We start from the raw sequence: 23218 nt of genomic DNA, 5'->3' as shown, positions 1-23218 counted from the left end.
GGAGATGCAGTTGATGTGCAATTTATATATTTGTGCGGTGGCGCACACGGAAGGTGTTAGGACCGCCACAGCTCCCTGCACACTGCCCAGGGAGCCAGGCCTGGGCTGGGGCGGGGCCTTGGCGAGGCTGCTGGTCCTCCTCCCAGGGGTCTGGAGCTTCACCTGGGCCGGAACCTCAGGGGCGGAGACAGGTTAGAGTGTAGTCCCCTCTACACTCTCCTGTGGGACAGCGTCCTCCCGCCACTGCCATGGGGCCACAGCATGGAGGACCGAGACATCCCTCAAGCCCAGGAGTCCGGGGAGCCAGCAGTACGCCCCTCTAGCCACTCTGAGCAGGGTCCCCTGCTGAAAGTCAGTCACGGAGCCAAGGTGATGCGGGGGTGGGTGGAATGCTGCCTGGGACTGCGAAGGTAAACACGAAGGCGTGGGAACAGTGGGGTTATCAGCCCAATCCGGCCGGCCATGGGCAGTGGCACCCTAGAGCTCACCTCACCCAGCCGTCCTGCACCCATAGGCTCTGTCTTCACCACCAGACATGTGCCAACACAACCCCTGGTTAAATGCTTCTGGATACAAGGGGCTCCCGACCCACTCGGAAGTCCATCCTGTTTACTGTCTACGATGAGACACCCGCTCTTTTCCTCACTGCACCCAGTCTGCCTGTGGCTGTCAGAGGCTGAGCCCAATCTCTGCCTCTGGGAAAGGTCACAGCTTTCCCAGTATTTGAAAACAGGCCCCCAACCTTCTTTTTGCCAGGCTAAAAGTCCTAGCTCCTTCGACACCTTTTCTGATATAATTCCCAGGCTCCTCTGCTGGTTTCCCTCTTTGCACCTACTCACTTCAAAGCAGCTCTCCTAGAAACTGAGCGGGCCCAGCACGCCAGGTGAGGGCCAGCAGCCTGAGGGCAGGAGCTCATCCCCTGGATAGGCTTTGGGCCTTTACTATTGCCCAAGACTTCATTGGCTTGGGGGGCTGATGTGCCAATAAAGCTGGGCCTCTTTCCCATGACCGACTGCTGAGCTGGCCTCAGTCTTCCATCCTGAGGGGATCCTGGGGGAGAAGAAGGCTGGACGCATCATGTGTTAATGGCGGGAGACAGACTGCTGGGTCCATGCACCGTTACGTGCTGGGGAGGACTGCACCCCCTCTCAGCCCAGCTCAGCCCCAGTGAAGGGTCAGGCCTCTGCTGAGAACGCAGGTAAGTGGGGCAAGACGTACCAATTTCAGGCCACACTGACCCTGAAAGTTTAGTATCTTCACCAAACGTGACTTTATTTTAAACAAACTCAGCTGAAAATGCAGAAAGATCTCATACTGCGTTTCCCATGTTTCATGAGAAGGAAATAGGTGATAGGCAAAAACTAATTTATGGTCAAATAGGCTTGAAAAACTCTGGGATAAGCAAAGGTAAATGGCTTCTTTCCCTGCAAGACTCACCAGAGCCTTTAAAATGTGAATGGGCATCTCACCCCTCCAAGTGGGAGATGCAGTGAAGTGTTTGGGGACGAGTGTCTGCTTCTCTTGGTCTGAAAACTCATCCTTTCACCGGCTGCTGCCCACACGCAACTCGGAGAGACCACATGTTGTCAGTTTTTCATTCTTGCAGCAAGTGTGTGCCCAGGTCCTGTGCAAGGAGCAGCCCGGGCTCCGGAGACTCTACCAGAGAGTCCCTGGTTGGGGGGCTGCAGTCGGTAGGGAAAGAGCAGCATCGAGAACAACAGGTCAAGAGGTCAGAGTGGGAAGGAACCTGGAGAGGATCCACCACAAGCACCTTGTGTCACAGAGGAGGAAACGGTGGCTGGGCAAAGGACACAGGCCATAGGGCCTGGGGGTCAGCGTGGGGCTTAGCCCCAGGGCTCCTGGCCCCAGGCCTGCGCGCAGTCTGCTGCGGCACTCACGGCCCCGCAGGGTCGTCCTCCTGGCCCGCCGGCCAGCTGTGCCCTCTCATCACTCTGTCCTCGGCAGGAGGTGGTGCCAGGCCCCTGCAATCTGCGGAATGAAGCTACGATGGCGGGTGGGGTTGGGTGACCTGTGAGATCTCAGTACGGCTGAGGTCCCCGGAGTCTGCTGCCTAAGCTCTGAGGAAGGTGCGGTCGGAGAAAACCGAGGCAGGTGGGAGAGGGCTGCGGGCTGGCACCAGCCCCGCCGAGGGGAAGGGGCATGGGGAGAAGGGGCTTCCTGCGGGTTCAGGGAAGCCTGGCTCTGGGGTGTGCGGCTACCCAGCTGAGATACCCCCGCCCGGCCGGAGGCTGCTCAGTGTCTCCCAGGACTCATCGGTTAGAACCTGGCGGCTGAACTGACTTGCCCGCTTGTTTATCTGAATCGGCCAAAGCAGGTTTGCTGTTGTTGTTGTTTCTACCGGAGCCATGAACTCCTAATAACAGGGATTGTAACCGAGCGGCGGCTCTGGGCCCAGAGCTATGCTCAGTATTTAGATGCTGAATCTGTCACCCTCAGAAAGGCCCTATAAGACCAGCACCATTATTGTTGTCCTTACAGATGGTAGGACTGAGGCGCCGCAAATTAATAGCTCGGAAGCACAAGTGCTCAGGCTCTGAGCCGGGCAGCCTGCCTCGGGTCTCCGTGCTCTTTACTGTCGGTCGTGGGGTATTTCTGCTGCCACATTTTAGGAAGTTTTTAATAAGGAAAATTTCATACATATCAAAAGTTGAGAAAATAGTCTAAAGAATTGCCATGCACCGTCTTCCAGCTGCAACAATAGGTGACTCTTGTTTCATCTGTGTCCCATACGCCCCCGCTGCCCACCACGGAGGGTCTTTTGAAGCAAGTGTCGTGCGTTGTGTGGTTTCCTCTGTAGACATTCAGCGCGCATTTCTCAGGATGAGGCTGGGACCTCATTCTCGGCTTCCACACCTTGTGCCATCCTGCCCGAGAGGTGGCTTAGGCCCGGTACATGTCCCTACATACGCTGGACCTTGGCCGAGCCCCCGCACCCTCGGGAAAGAGGCGCCGTCGGCTCACAGGCTGGGCAGAGGGCCTCCCCGGCCTCCTCAGTGTGCCTCGCTGCTGAAGGCCCTGCCGTCAGTCTAGCTCCTCTGGCGGTGGGTAGACTAGATGTGGTGCTCCTCCGCCTGGGGGGGCGGTGTTGCCACAGGAGAGCAAGTTTTTCTCAACCAACCTGGACCCAGACTCTAACCCTGGCCATGCCCTAGTGTCGGCTCCTGCTTCAGGGTGCTTTAGGACGCAGTCCTCTGCCTAGGAGGTAATGACTCCCCACTCCACCCAGCGTAAGATGTATGGAGGAGATGGAGCGGAGGCACCGGGAGTCAGAGACTCCCTGTTCCTCTCATGAGCTGGGAGGGCCATGTCTCACTTTCTTTGTCTGTAAAATGGGAGCATAGCACCTACCTCACAGTGTGGCTGTAACTGTCTGAGGAGATGGGCAAGTTTTTCCTGCGCCGGTTGGCCGAAGGAGGCTGCAGAGCCGCCATGACCACCAGGTGTCGCCCCAAAGACGAGCGCTGGAAGCCTTGGGGTGAAGGGGAGTCTACTCATTGAGAGACTTACCTTCGGGGCTGGATGCAGCTGCGCTTGGGGAAGTGAAAGAAAGTTCAGCCTGTGGGGTGTCTCCTTAGGAAAGTCAGCCTTGGGTCTGGTCGCCCAGAGTTAAAACGCGGAGCCACACAGCTTGCAAAGTATGCTCACACGGAGCCCCACCGTGAGACAGGCGTCAGTCTCAGGCTAGAAACAGGAAATGGGGCTACAAGAAACAAGCGATTTGCTACAGACTGTGCAGCCGCTAAATGGCAGTCAGCTCAGGTCTTCTGCTTCCATATTCTGGGCGCTCTGCTGAGACAGCCTCAGAGGCCAAACCTTTGGGAGGAGACCAGAGAGGCTGTCCCCGCCCCTCCGGAAAAGTGTAAAAGTGCAGGCGCTCCCAAGGACCTGGCCTGGGAAACGCTGTCCTCTGAGGGGGTCTCACCTCTGGGGCTCAGATCCCACAGCCCCCGGGTCAGGGGTGGCCTGGGAGCAGCCGAGTCCCAGCGGGCCCTCCCGCTCAAGCTCGGGACAGGCACTGAGGGCCGGGCTCCCTGACCCCTCCCGAGCTGTGCGGGGAGCGCGGGCACAGGGGCACTAAACTGCAGCGTGTTTACCTCGCGGCGGGGACGCCAGGCGGGCGGCCCGCAGGCCTGTTACTGATTGATGGGCCTTTCAGGAGACAAAGGCCCAGAGGCTTCCTCCTGCTCCTGGCGCGGGGCCAAGCCGGCCTGGCCCCTTCGCTTTGTCAGGTGTCTTTCTGTCCCGCTTCCCCCGCAGAGCACCTTTTTTAACTACTAGGAGGCAGCAAGCACCTGTGTGTGGAGTGTGTGTGCGTGATGTGTGTGTGCTTGTGGTGTGTGTGCATGTGTGTGATGTGTGTGTTTGTGTGTGTGCTTGTTTGTGTTTGTGATGTGTGTGTGCTTGTGGTGTGTGTGCGTGTGTGTGATGTGTGTGTGTGCGTGTGTGTGTGTGGTGGGGGGGTTGTGTGTGTGTGTGGTGTGTATGTGTGTGTGTATGTGTGTGGTGCGTGGGGTGTGTTTCTGTGGGGGGTGAGGGGTGTTTGTGTGTGTGTGTGTGTGGTGTATATGTGTGTGTGGTGTGCATGTGTGTATATGTACACACACGCGCGCACAAGCACACCAGCTCTTATGAACCCAGCTTTCTGGGGCAGGAGGGAGCAAGGGGATCGGCTACAGCTCCCCACTCACCCCTTCCCTGAGCCCCTTGACTGAAGCCAGTGCCTGGAATTTTCATCCTGTGTTTGCTTTTCCCAGAGCCAAGTCCCGAGGCAGACTGTGGGCTTCTCAAGGTCACACAAGAAGGGGCAAAATTGGCATTGAGGCCAGTTGGTACTTTCTCCAGCACCAGCTGTGCCGAGCTGCAGGTGACGGTTCTGGGATCACGAATCGCTGCCCTAGCTCAGAGCTTCCCCCCTTTCTACCCCCACCCCACCCCTGCTGTGCTCACTTGGGGACTTCCTCTTGGTGACAACAGAGAAGCCCTGGGGGGAAGTGACAGTGAGAGTTTCTTGAAAAGGAAACCAAGTTTAGAGACCTGAAGTGAACAGCAGCCAAGTGCCCAAGAGCCTCCAAGTTGGGCGGCCTGTGGGCGGTCATGGAGGTCAGGACCGTAGCCCCAGAGCCGAGCTGAGCTGCCTGAGAGCCTGTTGCAGGGTCCTTCAGGGTCACCCCTCATCTGGCCTCCACCTGTCGCCTCCCTAACTCTCCAGTGTCTGCCAGGCTGAAGCTGGGCACCATGGTCCCCAGTTCTAAACAGGATCTCTTCCCAAGCCCTGTCGCTCCACCGCCAACCACAAAAGTGTGCCCAGTCTGGGAAGCTCTGTCTGCCACCAGAGCCAGGGAAGGGGCTCCAAGGCTGAGCTCAGGTTTCTTCAAAGGCTGGGTCACTGCACCCCTGACTCTCCCAGTCCAACCCTGGGTCAGCCTTGCCTTCCCAAAGCCCTCAATAGAGGCTGCCAGGGCCCCGGACCAAGGCCCGGGCCTGATCCATCTTCCCAGCTAGGGATGTCCCACGACAACAGGACAGGGCTAGGGGATGGCTTTTACCTCTGATCCCCCTAGCCAGGCCAGGACTGGGTCATTGCTGCCCCCGAGGCCCTGCTGAATCGCATGCAGCTCAGAGCTCAGCTGCCCAGGGCCTTGGATCAGCAGGGAGGCGATTAATCTCTCCAGCAGCAGCCTGCTGCCGGGGAGTGAGGAGGGGCCGGAAGATGGCCCAGGAGGGACTCCATACCCTCCGCTGCCCTGGGCCCCTCTTCAGCACAGCCCCCCATTCTGCCTTCCAGCCTCATCTGCCCAGGGAGCCCCCTCTCTTTGACAGTGATAGGACCAGTGGAGATGCTCAGGGTTTGTTTTTGGGGGTGCCTTCTTCTTGCTCAGCTGGGGAGAGTTTGAGATTCTTGGGGGATCTTCCCCAAGACCCCAAAGTTTAGAAAAATAGGAGGCCTGTGCCAGGGGTACCCTCCCTCTGGAAGAGAGATCAGCACCTGTAGGAATTGGGGCTCATCCAGGCCCAGCCTCCAGTTCTTCTCATGGGGAAACCAAGTAGATGAAAGGGCCCTGCCCCAGGCCACCGGGCTGGGGGTGCCCTTCAGAACTGGAGAAGGGATCTCCTGCTCCCACCCGCCACCCCCACCCCAGGCTCTTTCTCTGCCCTCACCACCCACATGTATGAGCCCCCCATCCATGAGGGGATGCAGAGAGGGGTGAGACTGGGCAGTAGACAGGGGTGTGGGGCTGATGGGCCATCAGTTCACACTCCTGCCCTGCCCTGGACCTGTGCCCTCTCCTCTTCTGCATGATGCCCTGAGGAAAGGCCAGGGCAGGGCAGGCTCAGAGGAAGACCCTGTGGCCCCAGCGTCCAAGGCCAGTGCATGCCTTTGGGGTCCAGAAAACACTCTCTGGAGGTTAGAGGGAGGTGCGGTAAGGACACTGCTGGGCAGGGTGGAGCGGCCTGCCCCTCTCCCAGACTGAGAAGCAGGTCAAGTGTTTCTGGGCCCTCCGAGTCTCCACTCCGCATCTGCTCCCCTGCCTGCCACTCTCCTCAGGTCCCACCCTCTGCCCTGCCCACCTATGAGGCCAGAGACTTTCAGTCAGGCTCTACATTAAGTTCACCTGGGGAGGTTTAAAAACCACCAGGGCCCCACCAATTAAGCCAGACTCTGCAGCTGGCGTTGTGAAGCATCGTGCAGGTAGCCAACTTCTTTCCCTTGCCACCACCACCTGTCTCTGCCTGATGTCTCTGCCCCTCAGGTCCTGCTCTTGACGTCGATTAACTCGGACTATGGAGTTAGAGGCTTCACGCTCCCAAGCACTGGGGCAGGTGTCCAGATCACCTATGGCCTCTGCTTTCCAGAACAGTGAGGGCTCAAGACCCCCATAACCAAGAATGACCCCCAGGTAGGGCGGGATGCCCCTGGGGGTGTGTGCAAGTGGAAGCAGGAACCAGGCCTCCTGGCCGACCACTCAGGAGCCCCCTCCTCAGGCAAAGGGCCCCCCAGCCCTTGGCAGGACTGGGTTGAAAACCAAAGTTCGCAGATTCCTAGTAGGACACATGCTCCCTCTGGTGGTGATAGTGGGAGCATTGCCTCAGACTAAGGCTGCTTTTGTTGCTGCTGTGAAGGAGAGAAATTGATGAAATCACCTCTCTGGCTTCAGTGTACTTTTTGATTCAATTTGTATATGAATCGTGGAAAATCCAAAGTGAAACGAAAGTTTAGTAGCTCCCAGTCCATGGAAAGGGAAGGGAAAGTGATGAGAAGGGCCCAGACCAGGGGCAGGTCACCGACGTCAGAACGCTACCAGGTCCGTGGCTCTGAGCACTGGCTGCTCCCGAGTCCCCTGGGAGCTTAATACGCATCGGCTTAGGGAGCCCCCCTGAGGCTGACCGCACTAGGTCTGGAGGGGATGCCGGCTATCTGGTGGATTGGACGGCACCCCAGGTCCTCTGGGCAGACAGCCTGGCCCGATGAAGCCTTGTGTCTCATGGGACCGAGGGCTTGCAGCAGGGCAGGGAGGGCCCGTTTCCCTGCAAGCAGCTGCCAGCCCTCTGCGCTGGCAGACCCAGAGCCTGTGTATAAAGCTTTCTCCTCGCAGCTGCTCTCACTTGTCCCCGGGGCCACAGGCCAGGGTGCTCCTCTTCCCGTCTGCATTGCTGCTACATCCGGGGAGCTCCCGGAGCCCCCAAAAGCCCCTGGGTGGCCCTGCCCTGCCCTGCTCATGTCTCCTACTGGCATGGGCAGCCCATGCATGTGCCCCACCTTGTGTATGAAAATGCCGAGTCATATTTTGGGGTTGCCCGTCACGTTTTGATGTGTCACCGGCAAGCCCACATTCAGAGCACATTCTGAAAAGCGAGGCGTCTCTTTTCTCTTGCAGGCCTTCTGTGCCTGAGCCCCCTGGGGTTCTGTGCGGGCTGGCGGTCTTCAGGACCAGGGGCAGCGGGGTAAGACATGGAGCTTGAATCTTGAGAGGAATGGTGGCTAACCCTGCCTCTGCTCCCTAAACGCACCCGGTTCAGATTAAACTCCACTAGCTTGCTGCTGTCTTGGGTTCCCTGCCATTTCTCCCCTTTGCTCCCCGCCTCAGAGGCTGCAGACCCAAGTGAGGAAACTGGACACTAGGTGGTGCCATGATCCCACAGTCCATGCAGCCTCCCAGCCTCGGTGGGGAAAAGCGGAGGGGGGGGGGGAAGCCTGCTCTACTGCAGGGGCACAGGCACTGGGAAGTCGGACACTGGTGGGAGGGCCAGCCTGACACCACCTCACGCTGAAGCTGTCCTGGGTGGGCCCGCGGAATGGACAGGGGCCGCAGGAGATGGTCACAAGGGCCCACCCTCACTACCTACTCCCCACCCCCTAGTCCTGGGATTAACCAAGCCAGCACGTGACTACGTGGATGGGAGTAGGTCTAGATGAGGCCTCTGGCAGCAAGAGTAGAAAGGGGATGGCCTGAGCTTAGCACCAGGGTGGGGAGTTAGGTGGGAGAGAGCATTGCTGAGGCCCGCACCAGGCCCCCCAGAGCACCCATCCTGGCATGCATTTGGGGAGATCGCCACCCAATGTGGCCGCCAACTGCTACCCTTTGGGCAGCCCAGGCCTGTCCGCAGCAACTTCCAGTGGAGCAGCTCCAACAGGGGCACTGAGCCTGGCCAGATACCCAAGCAGCACCCAACAGACCCAATGGTATTGAACCGGTGGCATTCGGCCTCCTGGATTTCTCTCTGCCTGGCATTTGAAAGATGGGCTGACTCCCCTGCCCAGGGGTTCTTGGTAATTCAGGGGTGAGGAGAGGCCCGCTTGCTTTAATAGGCATGGGTGTCTGGGCAATTAATGGAAAGGCAGAGACCAGGCTGTACTGCACTGTAACCTAGAGGAGGAAGTCCTGGCAGTTAAAGGAGAGGAAGGAATGGGGGTGGGATGCCGTCTTCGAGCTCAGCTTTATTATTAGAAAGGGGTGGCATGGGGTGGCAGGCAGCGATACCCATCCAGGGGTCCCATGAAGCCTGGTGCTTCCGTCAGCCCAAGGTCCTGGCAGGGCTGGGGACAGAGTTTGCAGCTCAGGGAAGGCTCCTCAGCGGTCGCCAGTGCAGTTGTGGCACAGCTGGCCCTGAAAAAACAAGGGAGGGTGTAGCTGTGATAGGGCGGGGGAGGGCTTTCTCTGGGGTGCCTCTGTAGCGCCCCTTGGCTGCACATTCCAAGCCAGGCACTTGCCATGATTTTAAAACACACGATGGGTGACAGCTGCCTGGGTGGTAAATGGAAGACCCTGGCTGCACCCACCAGCCTCTCCCAAGCATACCTCTCATTACAGCTCGTCCTCGCTGCCGGGCCTGGGATGGAGAAGGAGAGACCGGTAAGAGGCCAGCAAGGAAGGGGTAAGTCTAGGGTCCCTGAGGCTGGGGAGCCCCACTACGGGCGCAGAGCCCAGCATTCTCGCCTGCCCTCCTTCCCCCGCCCCACCCACCTCCATCTGTTACCCCAGGTGGGCACTCACCGGTGCTTCTTTTTCCCCCCACAGCGGAGTCTTTTGCCTTGAAAAGAAAAGAGATCAGTTTTCATTGGCCTCTCACTTCCAAGGAGACTCTCCTTCCCTGGAGGACAGCTTTGAACCCTTTCCCCCCTCCTCCCTGCAGCACATGCAGGTCCTGGAGTGCGGCCTGGAGGCCATGGTTGACTGTCTCTCTTACATAGGGCCAGCTGAGCCCAGGCCAGTCCATCAGTCAGTCGGTCAGCAAGCATTGCCTCAGTGGGTCCTCAGTGGACTGCAAGCACATGAAACAGTGGCCAAGCCTGGGCCGCTGCGACGCTCTCAGCACCGTGCTGGGCACATCGTAGCTACTCAATAAGCTCTTAGAGACAGATGGCAGCAAGTCCAAGGTTGCCGCTCAGGCCGTCTGCCTCTGCCTCTGTGTGCTCAGCCACTACACAGTGCTGCTCTCAAGGAGCTTCCAGGAGAACTGGGGGAACCAGCCGTGTCTGCAGACAAAGCCTTTAGCTGGAGTGGCATTGACCGTGGCTGTGTTAGAATCCTGGACACAGAGGAGTACTTGCTACATCCTGTGTCTTTTTTTCGCTCATTGTATTTCTGTGTATTTTTCTTCTGGTTGCCCCAAAACAAGTCAGTAAGTATTTGTTGCCCTTCTTGTCCCTGCCATGTGCCTACTGGGGCTGGGGATACACAAGGGCCCTTCTGTGCCCTAGAACACGCTGTGCCAATGTTGGATCCTTCCAAGCGCTTTCTTGGCTGCCACACCTTTGGATGCTAGCTCAACCTTGAGGCAGGTGGGGTTACCCTATTTAACAGGTGAGCAAACTTTGGCCCAGGGAGTTGGGTTCCACATAAAACTCGTAGGGGGCCCAGGACCTCTGGCTCTCAGCCACACTTGCTTCCAGCAGCAGGTGGGGAGTGAGTGCAGGGCAGACACCCTAGGTTCAGCTAGACCAGCTCTGCTTCTGACACTGTGAACCATGGGCAAGTTGCTGCACCAATCAGGGTGGCTCTAATTTCTCATCTGGAAGGTGGTGACCACTGTGGCCACCCCTCAGTGCTGCTGAGAAGATTAAATGGGCTGGATGTAGCTCAAGCCAAGAACATGCCAGATCCAAGGATGTGGGGTGTCCAATAGAGGTTAATTCCTTCCCCTTACCTGCCCCACCCCCCTTGAGACTGGACCTTCCCAGGGTCCAAGGGAGCCAGCCCCCCATCTTGGCAGCTCCTTCTGGGCCCACTAGAGGGTGCACTGGAAAAAGATGGAACCTCCTCTGTGTGGTCCAAGAACCAAGCAGGGAAACACCCCGAGCTGCCTCGCTCCATCCAGTGTCCCTCAGTTCCCACATCTGGAATGGGGAGGGGAGGGGAGCAGATCTGGAGAGGATGAGGGCTCCCTCCACCCCCACCTGGGAAGCAGGGGCTCAGTGCTTCGAGAAGGGTGCACCCCTTCCAGCTCCCCCAACACGAGGCTGTCCCCACTTACTGAGTATTATGATGAGCCCCACTACGAAGGCCAGGCCAGCAAAGATCAGGCCCCCGTTGCGGACAGTCTCATAGTCTGGGGATGCAAAGGGCAAGGAGGGGAGGGGTTACCAGGCACCCCTCCCCGCAGCCCACACCGCAGCCGCCCCACGGAAACCGGAAAGAAGGGCTGATATAGCCCAGGGCGGGGAGAGGCTGGGAACCAATTGTGGGGGCAGGGGGCAGGCTCAGGAAAGGCAGGAGGGGCTGCCAGGCTTACCATAGTAGAATGGGTCCATATCCCCCTTGGGGCTGCCACCTGAAGAGACAGGGTGAGAGACGGGTCACAGACAGTGAGGTGCTCCAGCCACAGAAGCAAGAGCCCTGTCCTTCTCGGCCCAGGACTCCCAGGGCAAGAGTGGGCTAGTGAAGGGGGGCCCTTGGCAGGGGAGGCCGGGGCATCTCCAACCCCACGGGCAGCAGGGGCATCTGCCCGAGGCTGCTTCACACAGTCAACTTGGGACCAAATACTGAGCACCCAAAGCAGGAGCCACAAGCCTGGGGGCCTCTGCCACTCTAGGGGTCGGGTTTTTCCTCTCCCTGCTTTATACAAGAGTAGGAAAAGGCCAAGAAAGATGCCGCACGTTGGACCCCCCCCCACCCCCCTCTCCAAGTAAGACCAACCAACTGCAGGGGGCTTCGCAACGCCTGGGAGGTGAGTGGATGGAGGAAGGGAGGAAACTGAAGCCCAGTTTGGAGACTTGTCCCAAATCCCAGGGAAACTTGGAGGTAGAACTGGTCTTGAACCAGGTTTCCAGATTCTTCTCTCCTGTTGCTATCCTCTGGGGGAAGCAGGTTTACTTAAGAGATGTTAGTATGCGGTGCCTGCCACATGCCCGGCTAAGGCGAGCAGGCACTGGCTGTTTCCCATCAGAGCAGCCTTGCGAGGCACTGATGTTACTCTGGGCACATGGAGGCATCGAGAGGCTGAGTAGCTCACTAAGTCACACTAGTAAAGGATAGACTTGGGATTTGAACCCAGAAAGTGGGTTGCTAAGAATCTAGGTTTTTAACCCTTGCTATGCTGCCTCTCAGATAGTCAGAAGAAAGGAGCCGTTTAAGGCCAAGTCATCTGGTCCAGCCCCCTGCCTCCTGCGGCGTTTCCCACCCAGGAACTGCTCAGCAGCCAGCCGAAGCTGCCGCTCCCCCCTCCAGCCCTGAAAACTGAGCCCACTTGCCCTTGGGAAGCTGGGGAGCAGCCTGGCCAGAGCTTTCCAGCTATGACTGAGGGAGCCCCGTCTTTCCTGCCTTGTTTGAGCCCCTTCTTGGCACTCGGGAAGCAGTGCCCAAAGTCGAAGGAGAGTGCACGCTGGTACCTCCCAGGCTGTGCTGACCTGTGCCCTGGCAGTGGGAGGCCGCGGGCTGGCGAGCCCAGCTGTCACAGCAGCACGCTCCCTAGGCCAGAAGTGAGCCGGCTGGGAAGGGTCAGCATGGGCCTGAATGCAAGAGGCCAAGGGGAGGCTATGGGGGCCCAAGCGCCAGTTTCTGTACCGGCCTTCAAGGTCGTCTGAGTTCAGGTCCTGTTCAAGGTCACCTGGGGAGTTAGGATCAGAGCCATGCATAGACTCAGGGCTTCCTCACCGCACCAGGAAACCGTCTCTTCCCTGACCACCTCATCTGGAGCTGCCTGCTGAGGCCCCCCAACCCCTCATCTTTTTAGATCTGGCTCAAAGCCCACCACAGTCAACCCTGTTGGCTTCCAGGCCCCTCTGGGGCTGTGCCTTGACTTGGGGGCTCTCACCTCAAAGCCCTGAGAGGCTGCCCAGAGGAGCTTGCTGCCACACCTGCCTCCTGCTCTGAGCTGAGTTCAGAAAACAGGGAGCCAGGACAGGCGCGTGTCCCCGTCTGGAACTGGTGCCCCAGGTTCTGCCATTCAAGCTCTGTTTCTTTGGTGTTAAGGCAGGATCCTCTTTTAAAAGCAAAGTTTTTTAGACAGGAGACTGGCCCAGGGTGAGGGAAGGTGCTTGTAGTCTTGAAGGCAGAGGCTCCAGGAGACCTGAGAATGCGACCCAGCTCACCCTGAAAGGTGGGCCAGCAGAGGCCACCTGCACCTCGGGCTCGGCGCACGTCTGCCCACACTCACCGCCCGCGGACAGCCCTGCCATTCCCCGGAGCCTGGGCTCGAGGCGCTGCTTCCTCCTGCCTGTGTTTCGGGGAGATTGCCTGGCCCCGGGGGGGGGGACAGGGATGAGGTGGGCGCATTAAACATTAACAGTGCCAGCTAATGTTTACCTTGCTCACAGAAAAGCCCTGGCGTGGGCAGAGGGGCTCTGCTGGGGCGTGGCGAGGCGCGCGGGCAGGCGGGGCAGGCGGGAGCTGGCCGGGCTTCCAAACCCTTCCATAGGAAATTTCCAGAGGAGGGCCAGAGAGGGCTGGCCAAGGTGTCCCCACCAGCCGGGAGCCTGGCGCTGGGGCAGTGGGAAGCGGGAATCCCAAGCTATATTCAGTGTATACTGCAACCCGGGGCGGCAGCAGGGGCCGTGGAGGCCCCGACCCTAGTGCTGTCTCCTAGCCAGCCAGTGCGGAAAGCGCTGCTTCGGCTGGAGTTTTACTTGGTGCTCAAGGCTGCCCTGGGCTGGTCCCAAGGTGCCTGGCCTCCTCCCACCTCAAGGCCCACCCTGCACCCTCCAGGCAAGGTCACACCCCCGGGCCTCTGCTGCCTTCCTCTCTTATCTTCTCCATCTATCAGCTGCACCCAGCAGCTCACACCTCGCCAGAAAAGCTCAGCCATCCCTAACTAATCTCTCTTCCCTGCCGCTTCTCTTTCATAACCACGTAAGGGCCTAGGAGCAGTTCAGCAGGGCTCTCTAGGTGCGCATCCAGGTTCCAAGGATCCTTCAAGAAGGGGCCACGCCTTACCACAGGAGAGTGCCTGCTTTTACAATTTACCAAGCATGACCCTGACCGGTATTTCTTGAGCTTTGTCTTGTTTCCCCATTTTACAGTTGAGCCGTCCATGGCAGAGAGGGCAGAGCTCTGTCTCAGATCACACAGCCAGTGAGGGGCGAGGTGGAGACTGAGAGCCAGGCCAGGGGCTGTTGGAGTCAGGGGCTTTCCCATGCCTCTGACACCCCCTCCCTGCTCCGCTGTGGCCTCCTTTACCTCAGGGACTCTGGTGCTGGGTACCCTGTAGGTGCTCAGATTCCTGGCTGAGTTCTAGTCAATTGAATTGACCTCCAAAAAAAGCTGGTGCTCAATAGTACCCAAGGTCAGGGGTCAGTGTCCACTGGGGGCCAGTTCGTCATTCCAGAGGGAATGAATCCAGCTATTAATCCTCCTATTGACCCTCCTTGAGCAGTGGTGGGACCGCTTCCTGGCCCCTCCTCTTGCTAAGTAGATGCCTCTGCCAGGTGACTTAAATCCTCTGTGCCCCAGTCTCCGGGTCTGTAAAGTGAGGCTGGTGCACAGTAAGTGTCATCGTTGTTACTGTAGCCTGGCACTCATTGCCTGGAGAAATCATCTGCTCTGACTTTTGTTGAATGTTAGCTGCTAGACACAGCATAGCCAGTCACCTTCCCATGAAGATGAGGTGGAGAGACAATGTCACAGCCCTGTAGCCCAGGAGCGATGACACCCACTCACTCTCCTCTGCTTTCAGGGCCAAATGGACTTGGTCACATGTCACACTCTACACATACTGTCCCACTGAGTCCAGGTTTGTTCCTACAGATAAACAAACTGAGGCTGATCCTTTGCTCCCCAAAACGACCCCTGGAGGTGGCCCAGGATTGCCATGATCCCCACTGGGCGCCCAAAAAACTGGGTGCAAGGAAGTTGAAGGACTTGTCCAAAATACTCAGTTGGTGACAAAACAGGGGCACCTGAGGCCCTGCTTCCGAAGCCACTGCTGCTCTCCACCCAAGGCACTGCTGTCCTCTAGTGCACCTTCTCCTGGCATCTCAGTGTATTTTGTCTATCTTTGTAAGCAGTCATGGATTCTTTCTGGAATAATAGGGGACATAAAAAAAGGTGGAAAGATAGATAAACGGATGGATGGATAGACAATAGATTGGATAGATGATAGATAGATAGATAGATAGATAGATAGATAGATAATGATAGATAGATAGATTAGATAGATAGATAGATAGATAGATGATAGATAGATAGATAGATAGATAGATAGATAGATAGATAGATAGATAGATAGATGATAGATAGATAGATATAGATGATAGATAGATAGATAGATAGATAGATAGATAGATAGATAGATAGATAGATAGATGATATTGACAAAAAGGGGACTAGGAAAAGCAAGTTGATACCGCATTTTTTAGCTCTGTGTGCAAGGCGCTGTTCTAAGCACTTTACAAACATTAAATCATTAACCATCATGATTCTACAAGGTAAGGAAGTCTTTAGCACCCCCATGTTATAGATGAAGAAACTGAAGCACAGAGAATTTATTTAAACTGCCAGAAGTCAGGCAGCTAGGAAGTGGAGAAACCGACATTTGAACTCAGCATCTGGCTTCAGAGTTCCTGCAGATGGATGGACAGACAGACAGAAAAGGAGGCTGATGGACAAGTTTTCTTGCCAGCACTCGCAGCTGAGATGCTCGGAGCGTGGACCGCAGTGAGCCCAGGACTCGGCGCTGGGATGTCCTTGTTTAGAAATCCTGCCTCTCCTCGTTTCTGCTCCTCCTGCGCTTCTGGGGTTGGTGGGTACACCTGGGAGTAACGAGGTGGGGGGGATGGGGCTTAGGGAACTCACCCAGGGACCACCTGTCCATGGCAGGAGACGCTGGCTGAGTCCTTGGTGGAAGAGAGAGAGCCGGGAAGTGCCCGCTGCTGAGGGCCTGGCTGGAAAGAGAGGCGCTGCCTCCAGCCACAGCTCAGCCAAGCCCCGGAAGGAAGAGAGAAGCCAGGGAGGAGGGGCTGGCAAGGCGGCCTCACCTGGTGCCAGCCTGCCTGGGCGGGCTGAGGCCAGGGATCCACGTGAGAGGGGCACCTGGGGAAGGGGGAAGCTGAGAGCCACTGCGAAGCAAACCGCAGCCCCACACGGGCCCTTCTCCCCCAGGGGATAGGGGCCAAATCCAGCACCCTCCAGGCAGCCCAGGGTGCTGGCAAAGGTTATGGAACCCAGGAGGGCACTGGCAGGGGCAGGAGCCAGCGGTATCAGAGCCACTGCTCTCTGCACAGCCCCAGGGCTGCTGGCGGCTGAGGGAGATGCTCAGGGGCATTTGTGGGTCCCCTCAGCCTTTCTTTAGCTGCACCTCATTTCTCCAGCCCAGCTCAGCCTTTGCCCTGACAGCCCGGTCCTAAGGGCCCACTCTGCAGCGAGGAGCCCAGGAGACTGCACAGCAGCCCCTGGGAAGCTCCCTGGGTGGTGGGGGTGCTCTCCAAGGGGCACCAGCGGTGCCTCAGGGTCACTCCCACAGGAGGGCAGAGATGAGGGGCTGCTGTGCTGTTCCGGAGTGTCCTGCCCAGAGTGTCGGGCTCTCACGTGACCCAGTGACTTAGGACAGGCTGTAATGTCACAGCCTCACCTCAGCAGCCACCCGGAGACACCAGCAGCCTAATGGGGCTCCAGGGAATGCTGGCTGGTGCCAAGGGGCATGGACATAGACAGCATGTCTAGGTGCGAAGGGGTGTGGAGGGCCCATGTCCAGCCGGAGCAGGAGCAGGGCAGGAGTGAGAGCAATCCCCACCCAGGTTCGGCTTGTCCCCGTCCCCTGGCTGCCGAGGCCCCTGACAGCCCAGCGTGAGGCCGTGGCAGCATCTCCAAGGCCACCTGCTCGGCCGTCCCAGCTCAGACACTGGAAAGCAGGGCTGGGGGTGCTGGTTCTGGCCCTAGCTTCTGACCACAGTGACAACTCGAGTCTCTGTCCCTCCTCAGCTACAGGTCCTCCCGAGGGGACGGCTAATGGTGCCCGCAGAGAGCAGCCTGGAAACCTCTGTGGAAATGGGACCGGCCGGCCCGGAGGGCTTTACCTGGCGGGGCTGAGGTCTGCCCGGGCCCCAGTCAGGCAGCCCTGGCCCCGGGCTCCTTGGCTCACCCCACCACCGCGCAAGGCAGCAAACCCACGCAGGGGCAGGGCCGCTCACATGACAAGGCCTGTGACACATTCCCAAGTAGGTATCTGGACACTCAGACAGCCCAAAGCTGCAGGGCGGAAATCCCCCAAGCCGGGCACTTCGAGACGTTCGCAGGCCTTGGGTTAGGTGGTACTTTAGAGGTTATCTGTCCAGACACATCAGTGGTCCAGAAAAGTGGGTATCTCAGCCCGAACCCCACCCCACCGCACACGCGTTCCTGCCGGACCCTAATGCTGTGAGGGAAGTTGCTCAGTGTTTGATGCAGCCCTGGTCGCTGTCCGGCTGGGAAGGACCTCTCAGGCCGCCGGCCACACGGCCCGGTGACGGCTCACACCCGCCTAGGGCTCAGAGCGAAGCCCGGTCCCTCCTGTGTTTTCAGAGCCCTTCTCGCTGTGGCCCAGTGCCCCCTCCGACTGCCCCCACCTCCCCCCAGCGCCCGCCTGCGGCTCTCGTGCCGGCCTCTGCCGGGCGCCCCCTGCGGGCCTGCTGGGCGCCCCCTCGGGCTGCACAGGCACCTGCCCGCGCCCCAGGAGCTCGGTTTTCAGTAGCACTTACTCTCCCTGATACGTGACATGTTTTCCTATTTTGTTTCTCGTCTCTTCTGATGGAAACTTAAGCTCCGCCCAGGGACACGAGGGTTTTGCTCCTTGTGTGGGCTCCTAGACCCCAGGCACGTGGCGCACCCATTGTGTTAAATGAACGAACACGTCCCGGGGTAAAATGGTTTCCCCAGTGGCACAGGCAGGCCCTGAACGCACAGCCTGTCCCGTGAATGCCTGCCCGCAACGGGCAGCAAGGCCCAGGGTCGCCCGCAGAGGGCAGGGCGCTCACAGCTCCGGAGCCCCCGCCCATCCTGCGCAGCCCCCTCCCCAGGGCTCTCCCTCGGCCTTTCTCCGGAGCCCCACCCTCTCACCTCCCTCGCACCCAGTCCTTCCTCAGACCCCCTCCGGGTCCCCAATACCCGGCTGACTGAGGGAGCGGGTCCTGGCTGACACGGGACAGGGAGCCCTGCTCTCAGAGGCGCCCTGCTCTGCTCAGGGAGGCCCTGGCCCCTTTAACCCAAGGCCCAGGGTCTCAGAGAGCAGCCAGAGGGGCACCTCCTCCCTCGAGTCTCCGCACGCAGGGGCCAGAGGTACCCGAGGCTCACACCCCTGTGCATCCTGGCTCCTCCCTGCGGACCGCAGATCCGGAGGCCACCCCTCTGGGCCTCCTCTCATCTGTGCGTGAAATGGCGGCACCCACCTGGCAGCAGGAACTGAGATGATGTCGAAGATAACTGCCAAGGTCATTATCCTCACACCGCAGAGCTGGCTTCCAGGAACAAGGACACTCACGAACCCCTTCCCTGGGCTCAGCCCCTGCTCGAGCGCCTTCCACCCCATGCCCCTCAGCATGGCCTCTACCAGCCTACCACCCCGGGCACCCCGACCTGCTTTCCCCCCAGGCCCACGCAGCAAGGTGGCTCCCTGCCATGCCCGGCCCCACTTCTTGCTCTCTCAGACTCCCCAGGGGATGGGCAGAATGGGCGGGGGTGCTGCTCTGTCATCCCAGAAAGGCCACGGAACAGGCGGAGTCCACGACCCTTCCTTCTGTTGGATTGTTCCAAGCTGAAGCCAAAGAGCCACCCAGGCCCACTTTGCTGTTCCTCCCAAGACCCGGAGATCAGGGAGACCTTTGAGGGGCATGGAGAGGTTGCCCCAACTTTTTCTGTCAACACTACCATGTCCCACGGGACAGTGTTCTCGACTGCCCTGCCTCCGTCTACCCCGTCTTTTCCAAGCAGGCCTCCACTTGTCCTCTGACTCTTCATCTTGGGGCAGCAGCCTGGTTGCTGCTGGCTCGGTGGGGCAGGGAGGTAACAATCCAGAACTGCAGCTGAACTCTGACTGCCTGGTGCTCAAAACCAGCAATGAGGCGAAGGCCTCGTCACCAACCTCCCCTAGGTGGGAACTGGCAGCTCCGCCAGCCCGCTCGGCTAAGGGATGGCCTCAGAGTGTGTGCCTTGGGCCCCAGGTCCTAGTCCATCTTCCTGCTGATGGCTTGCAGCTGGAAGGAGGCCAGAAGCCCCTAGAAAGCCCCGAGTCCCCTCCTGGGTCGGTCCTCAGCTGCATGGCACGCCTGGCCATTCCGCGGGAGGCAGCAATCCCAGGCCCCATCTGTGCTGCCCAGAGGTCCTGAACCCCAGGAGAGCTGGCTTCTGTTTCCTGCTGTGGCCGCAGATGCCAGGGTCACTAGGGTCTTATAAGGCGGGCCTGGGAGGAGGTGGGCCCTGGAGGGTCCATTCCTTAAGTGTTGGCTTCAAGGAGGCCGAGCCATAGGGCACAGAGGTCCTGGGAGCTGCCAAAGGGCAGTGTGCTCTGAGTCAAGGTGACTGTGTCCTTCCTGCTCCCTGAGCAGGCAGGGCTGGGGACATTTTCTTCTGCTTCGACGGCTAGGGGACAAGGGCAAACCTGTCTGTGCCACCTCTCCCACAGCAAATACCTTGGAGAGAAACACACTCTCCCCTTGCCTCGGAGCTCACTCCAAGTCTTAAACCAGAGCCCAGGCTGCCTGGTCCCCACGGCCCTCCCTTCCAGCAGCCACGCTTCTCCTCATCTCTGAACAACAGCTCAGGCTCGCTGGCCACCTCCAGAAAGACGCCCAGGAGCAACACCAGTCACTGCCGCTCCTTCCCTTCCTCCCTGGCCTGAGGAGGCTGGAAGGCTTGCCTCTGGCTTTGTAACTACCCTTGTCGCTTACTTCACAGACTGCCAGGCCTCTCCTGGCCTCTGTGAGGGCGCCAATCGTGATGTCTGTTAAATGTCTGTGCCTCATGTCTGCTGCCCAGCTCTCCTCACTCAGCAACAGTGCACCCAACTCAATAGTTCCAAAGAGCCTGAGCCTCCTGACCTGCCTAGTTCCCACCGACAGCCCAGCCAGCAGGCTTTGTGACACCCATGGTACAGAAGAGGAAACCGCAGGACTTGGACAGGTTGGAACTTGCACCCGGGTCAGACAGAGGGAACCTGCTACCAAAGAAAGAAAAGGAAATGGGCGATGATATAAATATTGATAACATGACATCTACATGGATAATTTTCTGAGTGTTTTTATGTCCACTGTATCACTTTGACCTTGGTGGACCCATTATACAGTTGAGCAGACCAAGGCTTAAGTGGCCCAGCTTACCCTACAGCTGGGAAGGGCTTCACTTTGCAAAGAAGGAAACTGCTGGAGATGCTGGGGCCGGCCCAAGCTCACACAGCTGGAGAGAAGAGGGGGGCACAGGAGACTGAGAATGGCCCGAGCCTCCTCCTGCTCCACCAGGCTGCCTCCAAGCCTGGCTTGGAGGCAGGAGCCCACTCTTCGGGACAGGGCAGGGAGCCCATCCCCCAACAGCCCCCCTACCACCCCAAGACCTTCAGAACACCCTCCTGCAGCATCACCTGACGGCTCTGCCATCACTCTCTTGGCAGGTGGCCCACTATTACGCAACCAGGCACGAGGCTGGGGTTGGCTCCATAAAATCAACAGCTAGTTGGCTTGAGCTGGCTGACTCGCCCCCCTGGAGTTCAGCTGTGACAGCAATGAATCACACTAATGGTGAGAGGTGAGCATTCTTCCTCTTTGTGGCCTGGAGACAGGTATTTCCAAAGCTCCTCCCCTGGCTCAGGCAAACACACCTGACCTACCTTCTCTCTCTCTCCCCCCAGGGTGAGGCAGAGCAGCCAGGGACAAGGTGAGGTGAACCAGACAGAGCTGGACAGCCCTCCCACCCCAGCTCTGCTCAGCCACCCCGCCTGGGGTGATCTTGGGGAGGGCAGGCCTTCCCCACAGAGGGAAGGGGCAAGGAGCCAGTGACCTTGGGGTGTGCTTCAGCCAGCATCCCTCTCACCTGCCCCTCCCACCCTGCCCCTTGCACTCTGCCTCTGACTCTCTTGAGAACAACTTGGCCAGTTCCAACCCACAACCTGCAAAAAATCCAGAGTGGTGGGGAGGCTACAGCTTGGGGGCCCAGGAGGCGGACTGGCCTGTTTTCATGTGCTGTTAAGTAACACAAACACCTCTTGCATTAGACTGCAACATCTTTGGAGTGGATGCCTGGGGCCATGAGGAGCTGGGAGACAGAATGTTCAGGACACTCCAGCGAGGTCTCTGAGACCAGGAGACTCAGCATTCCTCTGGGATATGTCACTGCTGGGCAGCTTCCTATGCAACCAAGCCCCATCATCTGTATCTGACCAAGTTACAAATGTAAGTCACGTGCCTAGAGGCTGAGTGGACAGACATGGCCCTGCTGGGTCTGTCCCTGCAGGAGGAAGAGCCAGTCCAGAAGGCAGACTCACATTAAGCAGCCCCGTGCAGGGGTCCTGGGTCCTTCCCTGGCCCTGCAGTGCTAGACTGGAGGGAGAAGGCTCACCCATCAGTGGAGGGGGTGAGGGTGGGGGTGGGGGGCTCTCCCAATTTGGGCTTGGACACTTCAGTCACCCCGGGTAGGTTCTCAGCCTATTTTGCCAAGAGCACTCCAGCAGCTGCTCATATTCCTGCAGCTCAAACACCTCCAGTGGTGGGGACTCATTCCAGTTTAGGGTCTTAACATCTGTGGGAACGAAGGACCCCCACACTAAATCAAGTCCTGCCACCCTCGCACGCCCAGCTGGTGGGCCTATGCTCTTCCCTGCAGAGCACAAGGACACTGGCCCAGAGCTGGAGCCACCTGGCTGGACCTCGGCTTTGCCACCAGGACTGCAAACGCGGGTGGTCTCACCAGCCGTCTACAAAAGAGACACCGTCACAGGGTTGAGTTCTGAATGTAGATACATGTGAGTCTAAGCCCAGTGTTTACATATAGCAAGTGCTTGATAAATGTCAGCTGCTTGTATTTATCATCATTAGTATTATTTTGATGATCAGTTTCTCACTGTTCTTTATGTGTTGTTTCCAGACCGCTCAGCTCCCACCAGATCCTCCCCAGGGCAGTCTTGCTAGTTTATGCCTGGAAGGGACTGCCAGGCTCCCGTGTGGTCTCTCCAACCCAGAGGACCCTCCCCTTGGTCTGGACACCAGCCTCCCCTGGAGGAAGCCAGGCCACATGCTGTGCTATACACACCACAAACTTATCAGAGAACCTACCTGCCTACCTACCTTGGAGATAATGCTGGATTACCAGGAGAAATGGTGGGTGCTTGGAGTCCGGCAGACAGGGAGGAGCATTCTGTCCTGTGCTGGAGACAACTGTCATTCTGTTATTAACAGTTATCATGAGAAAGGCCAGAGCCTCCCTATTGGACTTCTTATACTTGGTTGTACAGTTTAATGTCTTATTTTTAATAATGGATATGGAAAGGTTCGCAGTCTGCTGTGGCGCTGGGGCAGTGAGGATCTCCCCGCAGCCCTCTGTGAAGTGGCCAGAGGCCTGTAACCCTGACGATGAGTGCTCCACGGATGGGGGCGCTGCCTACTTCAGCTTTCTAACCAGTGACCACTGGGTTGACAATGTTGAACTTGATCTCAGCTATAAGCCTCACTCTTCTCAAAGACCTGGGGGACTGAAGGGAAGAACAGGCCCAGAAGTAGTGAGGCAGCCGGGGAGTAGGGTAGGAGGAGGCAGGCAGGGAATGGGTGCACCCCACCCCACCCCGAGTCCTCCAGGACCTGTGACTTGCAATTCTGAAGCTCTAAACAACTCACAGAATCTAGACAGGGGCCCAGCCGGGCGTGGCTCAGCGGTTGAGCATCAACCTAGCATCCAGGAGATCGGGGTTCGATTCCCGGTCAGGGCACATGCCCGGGTTGCGGGCTGCAGCCGATCAATGACTCTCTCATCATTGATGTTTCTACCTCTCTCTCTCCCTCTCCTTTCCTCTCTCTGGAATCAGTAGGGATATATTAAAAAAAAAGAATCGAGACAGACTCTAGGAACATTTCTGAGTCCCTAAGATTTTCCAGGCATTCTTACATCAGAATAAGACATCTCTTGCCCTCGAGAAACCGTCTCGTGGTGAAGACACACAAAGCACAGAGAGGTGCGCAGCACACCGACTTCCAGGGCACACTGTCCCACAGCTGTGTTCATTTGGCCATCAGTACTTTTTAGAAAATGGAGCTGAAGTCTTTGGAAAGACATTCTAGGTGGCCCAGGGCCTATGCCCCACCTATTGTGTC

The 23218-nt window shown here is 58.2% G+C and overlaps 1 protein-coding gene and 1 long non-coding RNA gene across 4 annotated transcripts; one reads left to right on the top strand and one right to left on the bottom strand.

Moving 5' to 3' along the window:
• Window positions 1-8929: 8929 nt before the first annotated feature.
• FXYD2 (FXYD domain containing ion transport regulator 2) lies at window positions 8930-20140 on the bottom strand. Of its 3 annotated transcripts, none has more exons than XM_081155587.1 (7): window positions 18317-20140; window positions 15750-15838; window positions 11254-11292; window positions 10996-11070; window positions 9516-9552; window positions 9321-9351; window positions 8930-9128 (listed from the first exon to the last, which is right to left on the bottom strand). In XM_081155587.1, exons 1-6 carry the CDS (start codon window positions 18466-18468, stop codon window positions 9327-9329), a joined length of 417 nt encoding a protein of 138 aa, XP_081011713.1. In that variant the 5' UTR covers window positions 18469-20140; the 3' UTR covers window positions 8930-9128; window positions 9321-9326. The 3 variants fall into 3 exon arrangements, with proteins under 3 accessions (XP_081011713.1, XP_081011714.1, XP_081011715.1); XM_081155588.1 differs by having other exon boundaries at window positions 15750-15790; XM_081155589.1 differs by lacking the exons at window positions 15750-15838; window positions 18317-20140 and adding an exon at window positions 13117-13252.
• On the top strand, window positions 15406-22944 carry LOC308565877. Its single transcript, XR_014000081.1, has 7 exons — window positions 15406-15696; window positions 16875-17110; window positions 20530-20663; window positions 20767-20792; window positions 21130-21307; window positions 21711-21876; window positions 21999-22944. It is a non-coding gene; the product is annotated as an uncharacterized lncRNA (long non-coding RNA).
• Window positions 22945-23218: the final 274 nt, after the last annotated feature.

Source organism: Miniopterus schreibersii, assembly GCF_964146895.1.
Source record: "Miniopterus schreibersii genome assembly, chromosome: 12".
Taxonomy (NCBI): Eukaryota; Metazoa; Chordata; class Mammalia; order Chiroptera; family Miniopteridae; genus Miniopterus; species Miniopterus schreibersii.
This window is presented reverse-complemented; position numbering and strand designations above follow the sequence as displayed.

Bases quoted from the DNA above. Each gene is read 5' to 3' on its own strand.
- FXYD2 (XM_081155587.1), bottom strand. From the start codon at position 18,468: ATGCTGAGGGGCATGGGGTGGAAGGCGCTCGAGCAGGGGCTGAGCCCA. The intron at 11,293-15,749 runs GTGAGTTCCCTA...CTGTCTCTTCAG, and splicing joins CATGGACAGGTGGTCCCTGG to GTGGCAGCCCCAAGGGGGAT. The intron at 9,553-10,995 runs GTAAGTGGGGAC...TTTCTTTTCAAG, and splicing joins GGGGCTCATCATAATACTCA to GCAAAAGACTCCGCTGTGGG.